Below are 18,214 nucleotides of genomic sequence, written 5' to 3' on the forward strand. Positions count from 1 at the left end.
ACCCTCACATCCTCTGTCCTTAGACCCTCACATCCTCTGTCCTTACACCCTCACATCCTCTGTCCTTAGACCCTCACATCCTCTGTCCTTACACCCTCACATCCTCTGTCCTTAGACCCTCACATCCTCTGTCCTTAGACCCTCACATCCTCTGTCCTTAGACCCTCACATCCTCTGTCCTTACACCCTCACATCCTCTGTCCTTACACCCTCACATCCTCTGTCCTTACACCCTCACATCCTCTGTCCTTACACCCTCACATCCTCTGTCCTTAGACCCTCACATCCTCTGTCCTTAGACCCTCACATCCTCTGTCCTTACACCCTCACATCCTCTGTCCTTAGACCCTCACATCCTCTGTCCTTAGACCCTCACATCCTCTGTCCTTACACCCTCACATCCTCTGTCCTTAGACCCTCACATCCTCTGTCCTTAGACCCTCACATCCTCTGTCCTTACACCCTCACATCCTCTGTCCTTAGACCCTCACATCCTCTGTCCTTACACCCTCACATCCTCTGTCCTTACACCCTCACATCCTCTGTCCTTAGACCCTCACATCCTCTGTCCTTACACCCTCACATCCTCTGTCCTTACACCCTCACATCCTCTGTCCTTACACCCTCACATCCTCTGTCCTTAGACCCTCACATCCTCTGTCCTTACACCCTCACATCCTCTGTCCTTACACCCTCACATCCTCTGTCCTTAGACCCTCACATCCTCTGTCCTTACACCCTCACATCCTCTGTCCTTAGACCCTCACCTCCTCTGTCCTTACACCCTCACATCCTCTGTCCTTAGACCCTCACATCCTCTGTCCTTAGACCCTCACATCCTCTGTCCTTACACCCTCACATCCTCTGTCCTTAGACCCTCACATCCTCTGTCCTTAGACCCTCACATCCTCTGTCCTTACACCCTCACATCCTCTGTCCTTAGACCCTCACATCCTCTGTCCTTACACCCTCACCTCCTCTGTCCTTACACCCTCACATCCTCTGTCCTTAGATCCTTCTCCCAGGATGGACAGAAGTCAATAGATGTCATGTGACCAGAATGAACGACATAACAGTTACAACACATTAAATGTTTATGACAGAAATGATTCATATAATCATAGTAGTAAGCAGAGTAACGAAGGAAAAAATGAAGACTACTTATAATAAAAGCAGCAATGACTATAGTAGAGTTATAATAATGATACAGGGAATAGAAAGGCCCTAGTCAGGCGGTGGGGTAAAACCCAGAACCTTCTAGCTGCGGGAAACCACAGCACCACTGTAACCAAATTTCTGTTTGTTAAATACAAGCAAAACCAACGATTGTATTGTGAAGAATGTAGATACATACATGTTTAGTGCTAATTAGCTGATAGCAATATGATTGCAAACATGGTCAACATGATGCAGTTCTGGTCGGATTTTCCTCCCAGTAAAGAAAAGCACATACCACTGTCTTAGACTGGGGAAAAAGTAAGTGTCAGCATAAGAAGTTACAGTTTTTATAAGTAAAAAGAAAAATGTATCTTACCTTCAAAGAGCTGAATGAAAATCAGAATGCATGCCAAGCTCATTTTCATGGCCTTTTTCAGTTATGAACACACGATGAGATCTACCAAAGCTAAGTCATGCTCTACTCCTCCCATTTCCTTCTCATCTATTGTGTGAACTCTGTATTTATTGTTCTTCACCTCAAAGCAGGAAGAGACGTCAGAGCAAGAAGCTGCCGTTGAAACACAGCCGTTGGTCTTCTACTCTGTAACGATTGTCTCTGTGGATTTTAAATGATTTTCAGATTTGGGATGTTAAGCATCAGACTTTGAAGACCTCAGAAACTGGATGTATAAAGGGGAAGCTTTCAAAATGTTTTATAAAAAGTCTTAGTATAGTATGATATAAAAATGCAGTACAATTTTCATAGTATGCCATTAAAATGTGATCACAATGTTTCATTGATTCATATGAAACAATGACCTTTTGTGACATACAATACATACAATAATGACCTTTTATGACTTTTTAATGTTTTTTATGTATTTCTTGTCACAAGTTGCATTAAAACTTTTCATTAAATTCATGTGAAATATTATAAAATGACTTCTTTGATCATTTTGAATTTGTATGACTTTTTTATCACATGCAACACTCTTCTAAATTACTTCTTTTATGACTTTTTTGGACATGCTATACTGACTTACATTACAGTCATTTAGCAGACGCTTTTCTCCAAAGCGACTTACAGTCAGTAGTATGTTACATATCATTCACCCATTCACACACTGATGACAGGCTACCATCAAGGTGCCTCCATCAGACTCTAACTAACATTCATCATCCAGTCCACACCGATGGCCTTCAGGAGCAACTTGGGGTTAAGTGTCTTGCCCAAGGACACATCGACTGCCGAAGCCGGGTATCGAACCACCGACCCTCTGATTGGAGAACTACCTTGCTCTCCACTACGCCACAGCCGCCCTTATATACTCTTTGCGTCATATTATACTTTGACTTTTTTTACTTATTTCGACATACTATACTATGAGTATATTTTATACATCAAACTAGGATATTACTTTTTTTTATGACTTCATGTAGTTTAGATATTATTTTATTTAAATTATGTTGAGGTATTTTCTATGTTTTTTTAATACATTTTTTAACTGCATTTCTGTATTGAATTGTTTAGCAGTTTTGATGCACTGTGACACTTATTGGAAATGTAAAAACAAACAAGCAATAAAGTAAATATATGTGGATTTTCCAATATATTCAAATCCGGTTGAATCTCCCTGAACATCATGTGACTTTGGTCTTGAGTCTCAGAGGGTGTGAAACCAATTACAGGCTGATTAGTGGATGATTACACTCAGGTGTGCAGTGCTGCTCTGCTCAGGCTGACTGTCTGAATAAAAGACTGGTTTACTGCTTCACTGCTCACACTGGTTTACTCCCTTGTGGGTCAGACAGGAGGACAGTTTGCATTTTGCATTTTGAACCAGGTTGCCGGTCCTTGTGATATGAAGTCCTTGTGTTTTTGGGTTACCGTCCTTCTTGGACTCTGTTTCAGGTCATCTTTGGCTTTTCCTCCCAAAGATTTTCGACAACATGCTTCATTTCAGAGCCCTCAGATCACAGGGCGCTCCCAACACACTCAGCAACTGAAGAATCCAGCTGAGGAACGAGAGCAGGTGAATACCGTCAGACTGACCTGCCATCCAGACTCGCTGGAGATCATTATCAAAGCTGACATGTTTGGAGTTGGAGCTCCAGTTGATAGCCATGAACTACGCCTTGGAGTGGAGCAGAACGATTACTGTAGAGCTACACCGTCTTCAGGAGATGAGTACAGCATCATCGTCGGGCTTGTGGACTGCGGCACCAAACATTGGGTAATGATACATTTATTTAAACTGCTTTATTATACACTACACTAGTATTAAACATATCTACTCTCCACAGATGACTGAAGACGCTCTGATCTACACAAACCTGCTCATATACTCTCCTGTGGCCTCTCCAGACGGGGTGGTTCGAATGGATGAGGCTGTAATTCCAGTTGAGTGTCACTACGAAAGGTCTGTCTTTTTAAAACATCTTTTTAAAGCTCTCTAGATTCTGTCTCACTTTTTAAAATGCTGTTTTTTGGGGGGGGTTTTGTTTGTTTCTTAGGAAGTACAGTTTGTCCAGTTCTTCAATCGTGCCCACCTGGATCCCCTTCATGTCTACCCAAGCTGCAGTGGCAACTTTGGAGTTTGACTTGAGAATTATGACAAGTAGGTTAATTTCTCATGTTGTGTTTTGACTAATTTGTGCTCGCTATTTATATCTTTTTCATCTAACTTTCGTGCAGCTGACTGGCTTTATCGCAGAAGCTCTAATGTGTATTTCCTCGGGGAGCCCATCAGCATCGAAGCCTCGGTCAGAGTTGGAAATCACGTGGGGCTCCGAGTGTTTGTGAGCAGCTGTGTGGCTACGCTTCAACCAGATATATACTCCGTTCCCAGATACGTCTTTGTTGAAAATGGGTAAGCACCTGGAAGGCTGCAACTTTATGGGAAATTAAAGGGGAACCTAGAAAACATTATCTTACATATTGGTTTGCTAACAGGTCTTTCAGGATTTCTGCATTGTGTTCAGCCTTTTGTGGCTCAAGAGGAAAGTGTTAGAAGTCTTATAAATTGTCTTGGGTTTTAAGACTACATATTAGAAAATGATAAATCTGTGTGTGGAGTTGGAAAGAAATGAGTTCACCATATAGTTTAGGCTAGCTAGAGTTAAGTTTTCCAGACCCAAAATGGCATAATTCAGTAAGTCAGATTCTGGTCTTAGCTCAACCACATGAAACTGCATTTTGATATTTAAGGGAAGATTAGCAACTACTAGCACAACTCACTAACTCCCTCCTCTTCATAGGTGCTTGGTTGACTCTGAGCTTCCAGGTTCTAAGTCCTACTTCTTATCCAGGACTCAGGATGACACGCTCCAGATGAACATTGATGCCTTTAGGTTTTATAACGAGGACAGAGGAGAGGTGAGGCCCTACTTTAATTAGCTCAGATCATTATTACACATGTAGAATGGTTTCCCACACGTGTTTTTCCTCCAACAGCTCTACATCACATGTCACCTGACTGCTGCACCAGCAAATGATGCAGAGGCACCTAATAAGGCGTGCACTTTTCTAAATGGAAGGCAAGTGAGATCCAGCCTGATGTGTTGCAGTGCACAAACGGAGAGTAAATGAGAGTGAGAATGTGTTAATTGGTTTCAGATGGAGGTCAGCTGATGGTAATGACTATCTATGTGGGAATTGTCAAAGAGTTAATAAGCCCAGCAGCCCTGGGAAGATTGGACCTCGTGGGTTTGGAAAGCCAGATGAATCTGAACCGTTCTGGAGGAGCGGACTGAGGGCCAATACAGGTTGGGGTTTCTTATAGAAACGTGTATACATGGATAAATGTCTTTTGGACTTGTAACTGTGTGAAAATGAATCATTCTTGTATGTTAGTGGGGGAACAGGAGGCAAGAGTCGGTCCAATGGTGGTCTTGCCAGCCAGTCAGAAAAGTGGACCAATACCTTTTGGGGATCTTCCTCCTGTTCTAAATAAAATCAGCAGACCTTTAGTGTACGGCAGCCAGTGGAGGAGTGGAAACAACAACAGAGTTGGTAAGAGTTGAATTCCAGATCATGATTATTTGCTAATTAAGATGTCGTTTTTTTTTTTTTTTTCAAACCCTTATGTTAAAGATGTTTTACAAGAAATATCTTAATGAAAAATGATCTTTCTATCCCAGATCAGAAGGGACTGGTTCTTGATTCACAATCTACACCAGACGAGGTGACGTTTCAGACTCTTGATTCCAAGCAGACTAAAGAAGTCAAAAGTGGAACAGAGCGCAAAGGTAAAATGTAGAAAGATTTAACAAATCACTTTTATAAATAGTCTGTGGCATGGCAATTAAAACTGACTCTAATTACAGATGGAGATGTGGTGGCAGTCTTTCCCCTTCTAGAAGAGGCCTCCCCGGAGCTCAGCTGGAACTCAAAGGGAGCAGCGTTGGACAAGAACAACACAGCAGCTCACAGTACTGTGGATGTACCCGAACTGTCAAATGCAACTGTAACAGAAAATGACCCCAAAAGATAATAAACTATTAAAACTATGTTGCTTTTTAATTGCATACTTTTTTTTCTTTTTTTTTATTATATAAATTGGTTTGCTGTTAATGCATGCAGTTTTCCAGCAATGCTCAAAGGAAATAAAACAGCAAATCACAGCTGAAAAGGGATTCTTTACAAAAAATTGGAAGTATATTGGAAAAAAACATTGTTAAAGGACTAGTGTGCAGGCTTTAGTGGCATTTGGTGCTGGGTTCCAGATTTGCAACCAGCTGAATACCCCTGCTTTCTAAGTGTTTAAAGTTGTGGTTTTTGTCTCAATGTTGCATATATTTTCCTCCTGGTACAAAATGTAACTGTTCTAACCACTAAAACTTAAAACATGTATGAATTTGAAAAAATGCAACTATCATTTCTTCAGAGAAGGAAAAATGTTAGCTTAAAAACTTTTCTGAGCTCTGTGGTGTCTTGGCAACTTTTCCCAGTTTGTTTTCCACACCAAAAAATGCCATATTTAGTATGAATGTATGCTGTCTGCTTGGAGTTTACTTTATAACTTTTCCAGTGTGGATGCACCATATACTCGACCTACTTAGAAGTAGTTTTGGACACATGTTTTATCACTGTTATGGAAACAGCCACAGAAGGGTTAAAACTGCAAGAAATATAGTTCAGTGCAGAACTGTAAAGGTGTGCGTATTGTTTGGTCTGAATATTAATTCAATTCTTTAATTCTGCAAACTTTATACTGAAGATGTACAAGAGTCCGAGAGTGCAGAAGTGCAGGCCTCTGTGTGGTGTTTCTGAACTTGTAGGCTTGTTCCCAGTCAATGTGCTCCTTGAAATTAAAGCAATATATTTGTTTTTTTTCAGGAAAATGACAATTTGAGGAACAATGAATTGCCTAACATTAAAACTGGATTGTTGTGGAACTCAAATTTATACTGTACAGGTATGAGTCGATGCACAACAGATCATTAGTAACATTAACTGTGAAATATGAGTTTGTTATTCCTTAACTCTCATATTGACATATTCTCGACAACAGCATAAAAGTTTTGGTTTGCCACCCCAATATTTTCACTGGCCCCATCTGGGCACCCCTATTAACAATGTCTGGCCGCACCATTGGCTAACTGTGGGCCAATCACAGGCCTGTATCTCAGTGTGACTGCAGCTTTAATTCTCCAACATCAGTTAATGAGTGATTGCATTCAGCTGTTGTCTCCATGTGATTTGATTGCTCTGAACTGGGAAGTGTTTGAACCTTCTGCATCCTTAAATATAAACCACTGCGACCTGGATTTCTTCATTCATCACTAGCCTGCGTGTGTTAATGATTGTGTTGAGCAGGAGGGTTTGCTGTGTCGTCCTTTTGTAATGAGAAAAGATCACAATGTTGATCCCAGTTCACTCGGCCTCTCTGGCACTGCTGATATCTTTTGCTTTTGGTGTTGCAAATGCCATTCGAAGTTTGAAAGATGGACCTGTGATAGATGCTGAAGGGAGGGAATATAAATCTGCAAAATTCATAACAGATGAAGAAGACATCGGCGGACAACAACTCAATGATGGACCCACTGTCCGTGTACAATGCACAGAAGCATCCATGATCATTTATGTGAAGCCTGACGTGTTCAAAAATGGACACCTCGTGTCTCCAGAGGAGCTTTTTTTAGGATCAGCAGAGCATCCAGACAGGAGTGAGTGTCGAGCTGTTGCTGCTGGTGACGCTGAATACGTCATTGAAGCTGTTCTGCAAGACTGTGGCTCCAAATTAACTGTGAGTACCTGAGCACAAGTGTTGACTTTTTCCAGAAAGTTCCCTGATTTAAATGTTTTTATATTTGTCTCCAGATCTCTGAGGACTCTGTGATCTACTCAAACAAGCTGATAATCTCACCGGCTGCCAGTTTCCTTGGCATTACAAGACGGATGCATGGCCTGGTCCCTGTTTCCTGTCACTATAAAAGGTGAGGTTTGTATATCATTGTTTTGCACAGAGAAGCAGTGATGGCTGACTTGTTCACTCTTCTGTGACAGGACACACCTTGTGAGCAGTAACGCTCAGCAGACACTGCTGGCCTCCTTCACTCCTGCAAAGATTTCAACTGCTGCTTTCTCTCTAAAGCTGATGACTGGTACGTTTGTACAACTTGTTTTGTTGATAAGTGTGCATGCAGTGATTGTCTGTGTCTACATTTAGACGACTGGAGGAGTGAGACGTCCTCCAGGTCCTTCTACATTGGAGAACTCCTGCACCTGGAGGCCTCTTACACTGGGCCTGACTCGGGACAAAGACGGCTCTTCATCGACAGCTGTGTCGCCACGCTGTCACCTGACACAACATCTGTTCCCAGATACTCCTTCATAGAGAACCACGGGTAAGAGCAGCTCAGCAGGCTCTGCAGTATGAAACAGAAAACATGGCTTTTCACTTTGATGTGAACATGATTTTTGTCAGGTGCCTCTCTGACGCAAAATATGAAGGATCAAACTCACTGCTGCTCCCGAGAACGAGCTCTTCAACGCTTCGACTGCAGCTCGATGTTTTCCTGTTTCACCAGGAGCCAAGGAACTCAGTGAGCAACCTTCATAACTTTGATGATTTGAATATTTGAAAATGCTCAAAGGTTGTCTGGTCAAACTGTCATCTAATCTTTTGACTATTATATTTTTTAGATGTATATCACTTGCAAGCTGAAGGCAACCTCTGAAATGTGGAGGAGCAGCTCCATCAACAAGGCCTGCAATTATGTACATTCAAGGTACGATTTTTCTTGTGTGTATTGTAGCTCCTTAATTTACTCTACAGAGCCTTGTACAGGTTTGTAAAGTTTTTACTTGACTCTACTGTTGGTGGATCATTGACAGGAACATCTTCTAAAAATGTGTGCAAAATTTCAAGTCTTTAAAGGCTAGTTTCTAATCCAGTGGTTTTAGGTTTAGTTAGTCAAGACTGAACTATTTAAGAGTCTGTAATTTAAATAAATCTGTTTTCTATGCTGCCTTGTTGTTATATTGAAGCTTTAGGGTGTTTGAGGGTGTCACTATCACCCATGGGGCATATGTATAAAAAGGGCTTCAATTTCTACGTTTGACTTTGATTTCAATAACCTCAAATGAAAGCTTAAGTCAGCGTCTAACCTTAATCATTGTTTTAAATGAAGTTGAGTAGAGTGTACAGTAAAGTTTGAACATAAAATTTGGATAAACCAAATGCAACAAAACTATTTATACCCAAATGACTCCTTATTTCACAGGTCTAATAATCAAATATTACAACAAACCGTAAACACATCCTCTTTTGCAAATATATCAACGAAGACAGTCAAATTGTGAAGGTTTTAAGGATAAATCTGTATCCTTTTCTTCTCAGATGGATAAATGTGGATGGCAGTGATGTGTGTCCATGTTGTGACAGTACCTGTTCCAAAAGTACTCCAGACCACGACACAAATCTGAGACCTCAGACCCCTGAAGGTATGCTGTAGATCACAACTAGAGTGTTAACCTGTGGTATTTCTGTGCTAAAATCCCCATTTAAAATGTCCTATGACTGTTTTGTTTCAGATGTGACATATGGAACTGTAACACTCGGCCCTTTGATGGTTTTCCCCAGAAAGTAGGCAAAGAATGAAAATAAAGACGATAAACAATCAATATGTCAATGATGTTTCTGTGTTCTTTCTGATGATATTAACATATTTGGCAGTGCAAAACCGTGTCAACACTGTTCGTCTCACTTGGAGGCCATCTTGCATAAAACCACTCCTTTAGGAGCAGCTGAAGTCAGACAGTGTTTTGAACTCTGCGGCTCACATTTTCAAGCCTGATTGAGAACTACGGTGGCCTACTGGTTACGTTAAAAACTGGAAAGGCTCTCACCATGGTCAGTTATTAGTTAGTCTGTCTGGGCTACAGTAGAAATATGGTGGACTGCATGCAGAGGACATGCTCTCTATGTAAATATATAAATCATTATCGGCTAAGGAAAACAAGATTATTAGTTTCAGGTATTTATAAATGTATTCTACTATATTCCACTTTAATAGATCCCCTGAAATGCTACACACTGTACCTTTTAACAGCATTTACCATTTAAATGGTTGCAGTTCCCCACTGTGACCAGAGGAGGGCAGTGAACCCTCATTGATGACTTTCAAAATAAAAGTAAAGATATCTAGAAGTATACTAGATTTCATAGGAAACATTAATTCAAGTTAGAAATAAGTGCGTTCAGAACAATCCTACATTTCATTTTTTCTTTTTGTATGTGCAAGGTTTATTTACATGAACAAAAAATGTGCCTTGAATGACTAATCATAGCACTATGTCTCTATAAAATAATAGCATTATTGGTATTGATAGCCTCTTAACACAATATTCAGATTATATCAAAGAGTAACTGGTTAGTGTTTCCAAATACATAAAATGATGAGAATATAGTGAAAGGCATTACAAAGACACATCAAGGGTTTATGAACTGGTTTATTGAAAGAAAAACAGTTTATATTCAGACACTAGAGCAGTAATCATAAATGGAGTGCTTTGAAGGACAGATCCTAAAACAAATATTCATGATTAAGATAAAGTTTTTCACATAACTTAAAAGCCGTGAAAAAAAAGAAAAGCTTCCAAACCGGCCGAGTAGGTATGAAATAACTACAAGTAGCAGAAAATGAGTATTTTCATATAACTGAACTCTTCAGGTAAAAGCCTAATTTCCTTCTTTTTTTTTGCAATATCTGACAAACCCTATAATCTAAATTTTCAGCAAAAAGAATTGTGAATATTAACTTGATTAGCGTACGAAAACTAATCCAGACTTTTTTGACTTGGGTGGCATGAATTATGTGCTCGTTCACACACATTACTTTAATTTCTAATATTACAGTGTCTGACAACTTAGTAAATTCCTCTGCTTCAAATTTTATTTTAAAAAGAAATAAATAGACCTACCAATCAGAAAACACTGTACAAATGTATTATGAAGCTTTCACACTTTGTTCTTTAAATGGTTCTCACTAAGTTCTTCAGAGCCTTGATGAAGCAGAAAACAACTATTTGTAGTGTACAGATATAATAATATTATGGTCTACCTGAGCAGAGAATCAGGTTCACACCAACACCTCTGCTCTGAATATGTCATTGAGAACCTTTAAACCTCAAAAAGAATTTGTACTGTCAAAAGTTGGTTGCATAAAAAAGACTTAAAAAGAAGACATATTATAAAGTGCCAACGAAACTTAAATAAATAAGATTGTGTGCCACTCCCTGAACAAGCATTTAGCATTATCATAAATGACACACATACTTACCAGTGAAGACTCTGCCTGTCTTAATAATGTAAAACAGTAAATCATCAGTTTAAATGGAGGTTATTCCCATCAAAAACTATTTTGAGATGTGATAGAATGTGTTGCACACTCAAATATTAAACATTTGGACATTTATGCCCCGAGTTGTTTCGCAATCATCCAACCATTTGGCGGCCATTGATGTAAAATGCTCAAGAATTTTGGAGAGCTTGTTTTATGTTTTCCAAAAAGGTGACAGACATTAAGATCTCATTCTGTGTGCACACAAAACACAGGTTGACAGAAATTTCATTTACAGCAGTGGTACTTACAGCTTTAACTAACCTGTTCCTGGTACGGTTCTCCTTCATGTAAGAAGTTAAATTCAAATGATCATGTGAGGACAGCTGATGAAACAAACAGGATCAAGTGATAAAGCCATTTTACAAGCATATAAAAAAGTCATTTGTTCATCACAAACCGCCCAACATTCACTGTATGTGTCTGTGGCTGTATGTGACCGGCTGTTAATGGTGTCTGTTACAAATTATTAGACTTTTGACCACGCCATAAAAAGTAGAACTAGGTTATACCAAATGCTTCTAAAGGAAAAGGGTTTCATTTAAAAGCTCCATACTTTGGAGTATGAAGTTATGAAATGAAAACCAAGCTTTCTGATGCTCTCAGAGGAGGATACTACTTAAATGTCACATAAGAGCTTAACAATAATAAAGCATAGTTCACATGCCTGAAGAACGCAACAACAACACAAACAAGGGCCTTCACCAAACTTGCTGCAAGTTTGGGGACATGGAGATCCAACAGCGTGTAAGCTGTGAGGGCCCCTGGTAATGAATGAGAAGACAGAAAATGGTGAGACTTGCCTCAGGCTGAAACAGGGCTACACTGAGACAGGGCCTCAGCCAGTCCCCCATGGCATCGCTACAGGGAGAAGAGAAATCGGGGTTTTAGCACCACAGCCACCAGCGACCCGGAAGTTATGCAGCTGTACAATGGACACACCATGTACAGAGCATCGATTTAGAAAAACACTATACTGCTAATAGCTGAAATAAAACGTTTACCAACATTTTTTAATTTCAACTCAAAAAGCACAAAAGCACATTTCTGTTGATATTTTTCATCTCCAAGACAAAAGAACGATGGACATGTCTACATGTGGAGTACAAACCTGCTGTGACGGCTCTTTTCCCACTAGCGTCCCGCAAAGAAGAGTCTTACATTTTTGCCACATTTTATTACAGCACAGTTTTACAACAATACATATACCATCATTTGGTACTTCAACTATTCAGGGTTAAAACTATGAACATGAGACAGAATGAATGCATAAACAGTTATTTGAAGCCCTCACCAAACAAAGTTGGGGACACAAAGTCCAACAGCACTACGTGCTGTGAAGGCCTCACTGTTAAGCTCAGAACAGAAATGTATTTACAGAAAACTTGCCTTGATAAATGGTGGGAACTGCCCATGTAACTCCAGCGCCTTCACAACACTACGAACCATATCTACTAAACTTCTACACACCTGAATGAAACATGAGAAGGAAAAAAAGCCACAGAACAGAGATGTTTGAAACAACAGGTCATAGTCTTGGTTATGTACAGTGTAAATATTCCCCATGTGCTCTGTGGTGTTTTTATAGCTCTTTTGTTTGCTGTTTATTCAGTGTCTCTTCCTCATAGCTCAGTAGTAGAATAAACAGGTCGGGGTACTATAACACCAATAGTGGTTTGTCTACTAGCAGCTGAGGACATTAGAAAAGGGTTGAGAGTCCAAACCTATTGAAGAGAGGATGGCAGGCTTCAGTAGCGGGCTCCAGGAGACATGACAGGGGGCCTCATACCCATGGGTGGTCTCGGAGGGGCTCCCTGGTACCCCGGGGGAACCACAGGTGGGGCCTGTCCGTATGGAGGCATCCCTCCTTGCATGTAGCCTGGCATCCCCTGGGGCGGACCACCATACTGACCTGCAAAAACACAGATTTGTTGTCGGCATTATATTCATGCTAGCAGCTCCATGAGGCTATACTGCATTGTTGTCTTATGATTAGAGTTGCTTGTGTAAGGATTAAAGTACTGGTCATTGAAAATCTAACGTCATATTCATAAAATGTAGGTTTAATCACACTGAACAACAGACTCCGATGTGGCTGATGTGAGGTGTCCACACCTTCCATATTTGTTTACAGGTCATAAATAAAACTTGGATGTTGACTTGAAAACATATTTAAAAGTGGGAAACCCATTTTATGATAATGATATTTATAATAATGAAACTCAAGAGAGATACTCATCATTTTGGAGAGTTTTTTACCCATTAACAGATAAAAATAAACAGCTCTGGTTAACATAATGTAAAGTGTTTCTGAGCTAGAAGCAGGCGGTGGATACCAGGTATGGGGTGCCTCATGCCGGACTGCTGAGGTGCCATCATGCCCCCTACAGGACCAACTGACGGGGCAGCAGCGGTGGTCTGGCCGTGGCGGGGAACACTGCGCTGGTATCTCGGCAACTGAGACCGAAACTCTTCCTAAAAGACACAGAAATCAAACAAGGAGGAATCATTTGATGCTGAAAGTCTGTAGCTCAAACAGGATAAATAAACAAGAAACATAAATCAATTTAACTCAAAGAAAGCCATTTATTGAGACTCTAGAGGGACTACTTACCAGTGAGATATCCTCATCAGGGTGGATCAACTTACTGGTTGCACTGGAGGTGGTGAGGGTAGCGGGCTTACTGGTCACAGTAGAGGGAGGTTTGGAAACCGTACTGCTGCCAGCAGTGGGGCTGGCCACAGCTCCGGTGGCCTGAGTGTAGGCCGGGAATGTGGGCTTTGAGGGATCAGAGGAGGTACAGGAGGGGGGGTGGGGGGACCCTGACTGCTGACTCTGAGGGGAGAGAGAAGAAATGAACATCAGAGACACTTCAAATATCACAGGGGTTCACTTTCAGTCATACTTTGAGGCTACTCTCATTATTGAGTTTATATGTAGTGATTTAAAGCTTGGCATTAATATTTTTGTTGTTTACAGGCTTGAGATGGACTGGCTCTTTCCTTTCATGCTTGTATCTCCTCTTTCTCTTTCTTAACAGGGTTTAGTTCACCCAAATCAGAAAAACACTGAATTGCACCTACATCACTTATCCAATGCCAAGTACAACAGAGTAGGTTTGGTTTCACAGACGTGTGAATTCAGAAAGAAAACTGTAAATATGTGAATACTACTTCATATATTTAAGAAATAAATATACATTTCAGTATTATTAAAAAATAAACAACACTTAAAATGTTGTATGTCACTCACTGCCACTTGAAGAACATGTCAAAATTAAACCAAACCCTGTAACTACTGAGTGGAAAGTACAAGCTAGCCACAGAATATCAGGCTTTTATTTTGCCAATTAGTGTTTCCACTTCAGAATGACATGTTAAACAGGGTCTTAGTTTTCTCTGTAACATGTGAACACCACTGCGTTGCTCGGGAGAGTAGCCCTATGAAGTAAGACTAAAGGTAAACCTGTTTCTTAAGCCTGCTAGAAAACAAATCCAGAGGAGCATGCTGTGCTTTGTTGCCCTACAGCAGTTCAGATATAAGTAGCCCACTTTACAAATCTGCATAAATCTCTTTCCTCATTTTTTTAAGCTGAAATGTTGCAGTAGTTTTCTATAAATGCAGATTTGTAGCAAAACAAAACAAAACAAAGGCACGTTGCTTAAAGCTTAAAGTATTTTCAACCCCCATTTCAGAATTTCTGAATAAAACAACTTTGGCAAATAAAATAGAATTAACTGCCCAAGTGCACCACAGCAGGCAGACTATACTAAATGGTGTGCATGCTTGTTGTGAAGCTGCAGGTTGTCAGAGTCGAGCAGGCCGACAGCTGCGTACTTGTGAGGTGACAGGGAGCAGAGCTTTAGGGGAGGCACACTGAGAGTCTGCACTTGTACTTGAAACGCGACTGCCCATCTGCAGCACAGGAGAAGAGTAAAGAATAAGAAACGTGAATAAAAGTAATTCTTCAGGTAAAGGAATGTCTGGTTAAAGAGCTACTTTAACATCCCTTATTCAACAGGAGAAGGAGATGTTCTGTCCAATCAGAGATGAGAAGTGGTGCATGGTGTGATGAAGATGTTTACCTGTCCAGCAATGGGGAACAGAGGCTTAGTGACAGCCGGCTGGGCTGAGGGGGCCGTGGCAGCAGGAACAAGAGGTCTAGTCAGCAAGTTTGCAGCAGAAGGAACCTGAGCCATGTGTGGCATCCCTGGACGGTGAACCACAGGAGGAGGCATGCCTGACACCACAGAACAAATTCATTACATAAGGGGAAAGGTTGTTGCATTTATAATTCACATCAAAGCAAAGATGATCATTACCTGGTGGCACAACTGGCATCATTGGTGGCATCCCTGGACCTGGAGGCATCAACCCACCCATTGGCATCATCCTAAAAACACGGGGAAAGAGGAAAGACACCCGTGTTTACAAAACAAAGATATAATGAGGATGGGATTAATGAGAAATGACTGTGTTTATTAATAACCCTGAGCATTTACCCTGGAGGCATTCCTGGCATAACGGGAGGCATTCGTGGCATCATTGGCGGCACACCTGGCATCATTGGGGGAATTCCTGATATAGAGATGAATTGAAGCTCAGGTGTGTTATCATATCACAAAGCAGGTCGTGTAATTAATATTTAGCATTTTCCTATTTTAACATAACCAAAACAATACCTGTTTAAAATAGCATGTTCTTAATATTTTAGGAAAAGAACAGTAGGTGAGCATGGCTATATTAGAAAAAGGAAAATTCTTAACTTAATCACAATATTAAATGGCATTTACTGTTGGTTCTTTTTACACCTTGATCACATTATGACTATCACAATGTTTGAAACAACACACAGCTATGAATGTGCTTGAAAACATAAATAATTGTCTGAATCGAGTCTCATGAATAGCTGAAAAAAAAACAGCCTGAAGCAGAGCAGTTAGGAAACATGTAAAGAGGATAGAGCACCAGGTAAAACATTTCTGTTTAAGTTACACACTGAACTTTGTTAACATCATGAAACCCTAACAGTGGTGTTCAGTAGTAGTAAGGTCAACGTCTCCTACCTGAGTAGCTGCCCGGTGGGATCCCTGGAGCCCCAGAGCCAGGAGGCATGCCAGGCTGGCTCATAGGGGGGATGTAGGCTGCCTGAGGTTGACCTGCAGGGGGCTGCTGGAAGGAGGGACCAGGCTCATCATCCTCATCGTACTCATCAGAGTCATCCTGGTTCTGTTTCTTCTTTTGAGTGTCTGAAAATATGGAAGAGCATAAGACTCTAGAATAGAGCATTAACAGACGGTATCATTAAGGCGTGTTGGTGCCAATACCTTGGTTCTTTTGTTCCAGCACTCTTCTTCTCTCTTCCATGTCTTTTTCAGGAATTCCCTCCATGCCATAAATCTCCAGCTCGATATCTGTTCTTCCAGGTATTGCATTAGGAACTCCATCAATTGTCTCTTTGTGTACCTATGATAAAACGTGATACAGTCAGGTATATCTATTATATATAGATTTATATTTATATGTGTTCCTCACCTGCATACAGTGGATAGCGAGTCCAGGGCCAGTGTACAGCTTCTTATGACAGATGTGGCATTTGAAGTGTTTGGCCTTCTGGTGCTGAATGAGGATCTTTTCATCATCAAAGTCTCTGTTACAATACCTGAGATCAGGATTCAGGAAAGTCCTTCTGTGAATTCACCAGCTGGACAAACACACCATGACAGGACATCAGGGACAGACACACAGGACATCAGGGACAGACACACAGGACATCAGAGACAAACACACAGGACACTAGAGACAAACACACCATGATAACCTTACAGGACATCAGGGACAGACACACAGGACATCAGAGACAGACAGACAGGACATCAGGGACAGACACACAGGACATCAGGGACAGGACATCAGGGACAGACACACAGGACATCAGGGACAGACACACAGGACATCAGAGACAGACACACAGGACATCAGGGACAGACACACAGGACATCAGGGACAGACACACAGGACATCAGAGACAGACACACAGGACATCAGGGACAGACACACAGGACATCAGAGACAGACACACAGGACATCAGGGACAAACACACAGGACATCAGGGACAGACACACAGGACATCAGGGACAGACACACAGGACATCAGGGACAGACACACAGGACACTAGAGACAGACACACCACAGGACATCAGGGACAGACACACAGGACATCAGGGACAGACACACAGGACATCAGGGACAGACACACAGGACATCAGGGACAGACACACAGAGGACACTAGGACACTAGAGACAGACACACAGGACATAGAGACAGGGACAGACACACAGGACATCAGAGACAGACACACAGGACACTAGAGACAAACACACCATGACAGGACATCAGGGACAGACACACAGAGGACACTAGGGACAGACACACAGGACATCAGAGACAGACACACAGGACACTAGAGACAGACACACAGGACATCAGGGACAGACACACAGGACATCAGGGACAGACACACAGGACATCAGAGACAGACACACAGGACATCAGAGACAGACACACAGGACATCAGGGACAGACACACAGGACATCAGAGACAGACACACAGGACATAGAGACAGACACACAGGACACTAGAGACAGACACACAGGACATCAGGGACAGACACACAGGACACTAGAGACAAACACACCATGACAGGACATCAGGGACAGACACACAGGACATCAGGGACAGACACACAGGACATCAGGGACAGACACACAGGACATCAGAGACAAACACACAGAGGACACACAGGACACTAGAGACAGACACACAGGACACTAGGACACTAGAGACAGACACACAGGACATCAGAGACAGACACACAGACACACAGGACACTAGAGACAGACACACAGGACATCAGGGACATCAGCCCTCATTCACTATCCTGTTGAACACTGACTGTAACATGTGCAGAAAGGATACCAGCACCAAGGCTTCATCTGCTTCTTCTTCTTTCTCCCCATGGTGTCTGTCCTGTCAGTCCACTTCCTGCTACCCAAGTGAAAGTGACACCGACATCACACAGGAGAGGAATCAAAGATGGCGGCGGGTCAGAAACATAAACAACACTGCGGCCATTCAACTCTGACGTTCCTAGCATTCACATTACAAGTTAAAGCACATAACTAACATATATAAATACAACTTAA

At 41.5% G+C, this 18,214-nt stretch overlaps 2 protein-coding genes across 3 annotated transcripts; one reads left to right on the forward strand and one right to left on the reverse strand.

Annotated features, from left to right (window-relative positions):
• The first annotated feature begins 2,937 nt into the window (after positions 1–2,937).
• Positions 2,938–9,284, forward strand: LOC129098220 (uncharacterized). The gene is made up of 18 exons (XM_054607208.1): positions 2,938–3,392; positions 3,463–3,578; positions 3,673–3,776; positions 3,854–4,028; positions 4,417–4,534; positions 4,613–4,695; positions 4,775–4,923; positions 5,012–5,170; positions 5,299–5,406; positions 5,485–5,589; positions 7,009–7,406; positions 7,481–7,596; positions 7,667–7,764; positions 7,830–8,007; positions 8,088–8,205; positions 8,306–8,391; positions 9,003–9,106; positions 9,197–9,284. Exons 1-18 carry the CDS (start codon positions 3,021–3,023, stop codon positions 9,250–9,252), a joined length of 2,643 nt encoding a protein of 880 aa, XP_054463183.1. The 5' UTR covers positions 2,938–3,020; the 3' UTR covers positions 9,253–9,284.
• Positions 9,285–10,153: 869 nt separating this feature from the next.
• Positions 10,154–18,071, reverse strand: LOC129098294 (BUB3-interacting and GLEBS motif-containing protein ZNF207-like). Of its 2 annotated transcripts, XM_054607280.1 has the most exons (11): positions 17,988–18,071; positions 16,541–16,667; positions 16,333–16,471; positions 16,072–16,254; positions 15,508–15,583; positions 15,328–15,398; positions 15,091–15,245; positions 14,843–14,920; positions 13,619–13,840; positions 13,341–13,479; positions 10,154–12,916 (listed from the first exon to the last, which is right to left on the reverse strand). In XM_054607280.1, the coding sequence occupies exons 1-11, from the start codon at positions 18,026–18,028 to the stop codon at positions 12,753–12,755; spliced, it is 1,395 nt and encodes a 464-aa protein (XP_054463255.1). In that variant the 5' UTR covers positions 18,029–18,071; the 3' UTR covers positions 10,154–12,752. The 2 variants fall into 2 exon arrangements, with proteins under 2 accessions (XP_054463255.1, XP_054463256.1); XM_054607281.1 differs by lacking the exon at positions 14,843–14,920.
• Between the last annotated feature and the right edge of the window lie 143 nt (positions 18,072–18,214).

This window comes from Anoplopoma fimbria, chromosome 11 (assembly GCF_027596085.1).
Source record: "Anoplopoma fimbria isolate UVic2021 breed Golden Eagle Sablefish chromosome 11, Afim_UVic_2022, whole genome shotgun sequence".
Taxonomy (NCBI): Eukaryota; Metazoa; Chordata; class Actinopteri; order Perciformes; family Anoplopomatidae; genus Anoplopoma; species Anoplopoma fimbria.

Bases quoted from the DNA above. Each gene is read 5' to 3' on its own strand.
- LOC129098220 (XM_054607208.1), top strand. From the start codon at position 3,021: ATGAAGTCCTTGTGTTTTTGGGTTACCGTCCTTCTTGGACTCTGTTTC. The intron at 3,777-3,853 runs GTAGGTTAATTT...ACTTTCGTGCAG, and splicing joins TGACTTGAGAATTATGACAA to CTGACTGGCTTTATCGCAGA. The intron at 7,765-7,829 runs GTACGTTTGTAC...GTCTACATTTAG, and splicing joins CTCTCTAAAGCTGATGACTG to ACGACTGGAGGAGTGAGACG.
- LOC129098294 (XM_054607280.1), bottom strand. From the start codon at position 18,028: ATGGGGAGAAAGAAGAAGAAGCAGATGAAGCCTTGGTGCTG. The intron at 14,921-15,090 runs GTAAACATCTTC...CCTGTGCTGCAG, and splicing joins TGTTCCCCATTGCTGGACAG to ATGGGCAGTCGCGTTTCAAG. The intron at 12,917-13,340 runs GTATCCACCGCC...GTGTTTTTGCAG, and splicing joins CATGAGGCACCCCATACCTG to GTCAGTATGGTGGTCCGCCC.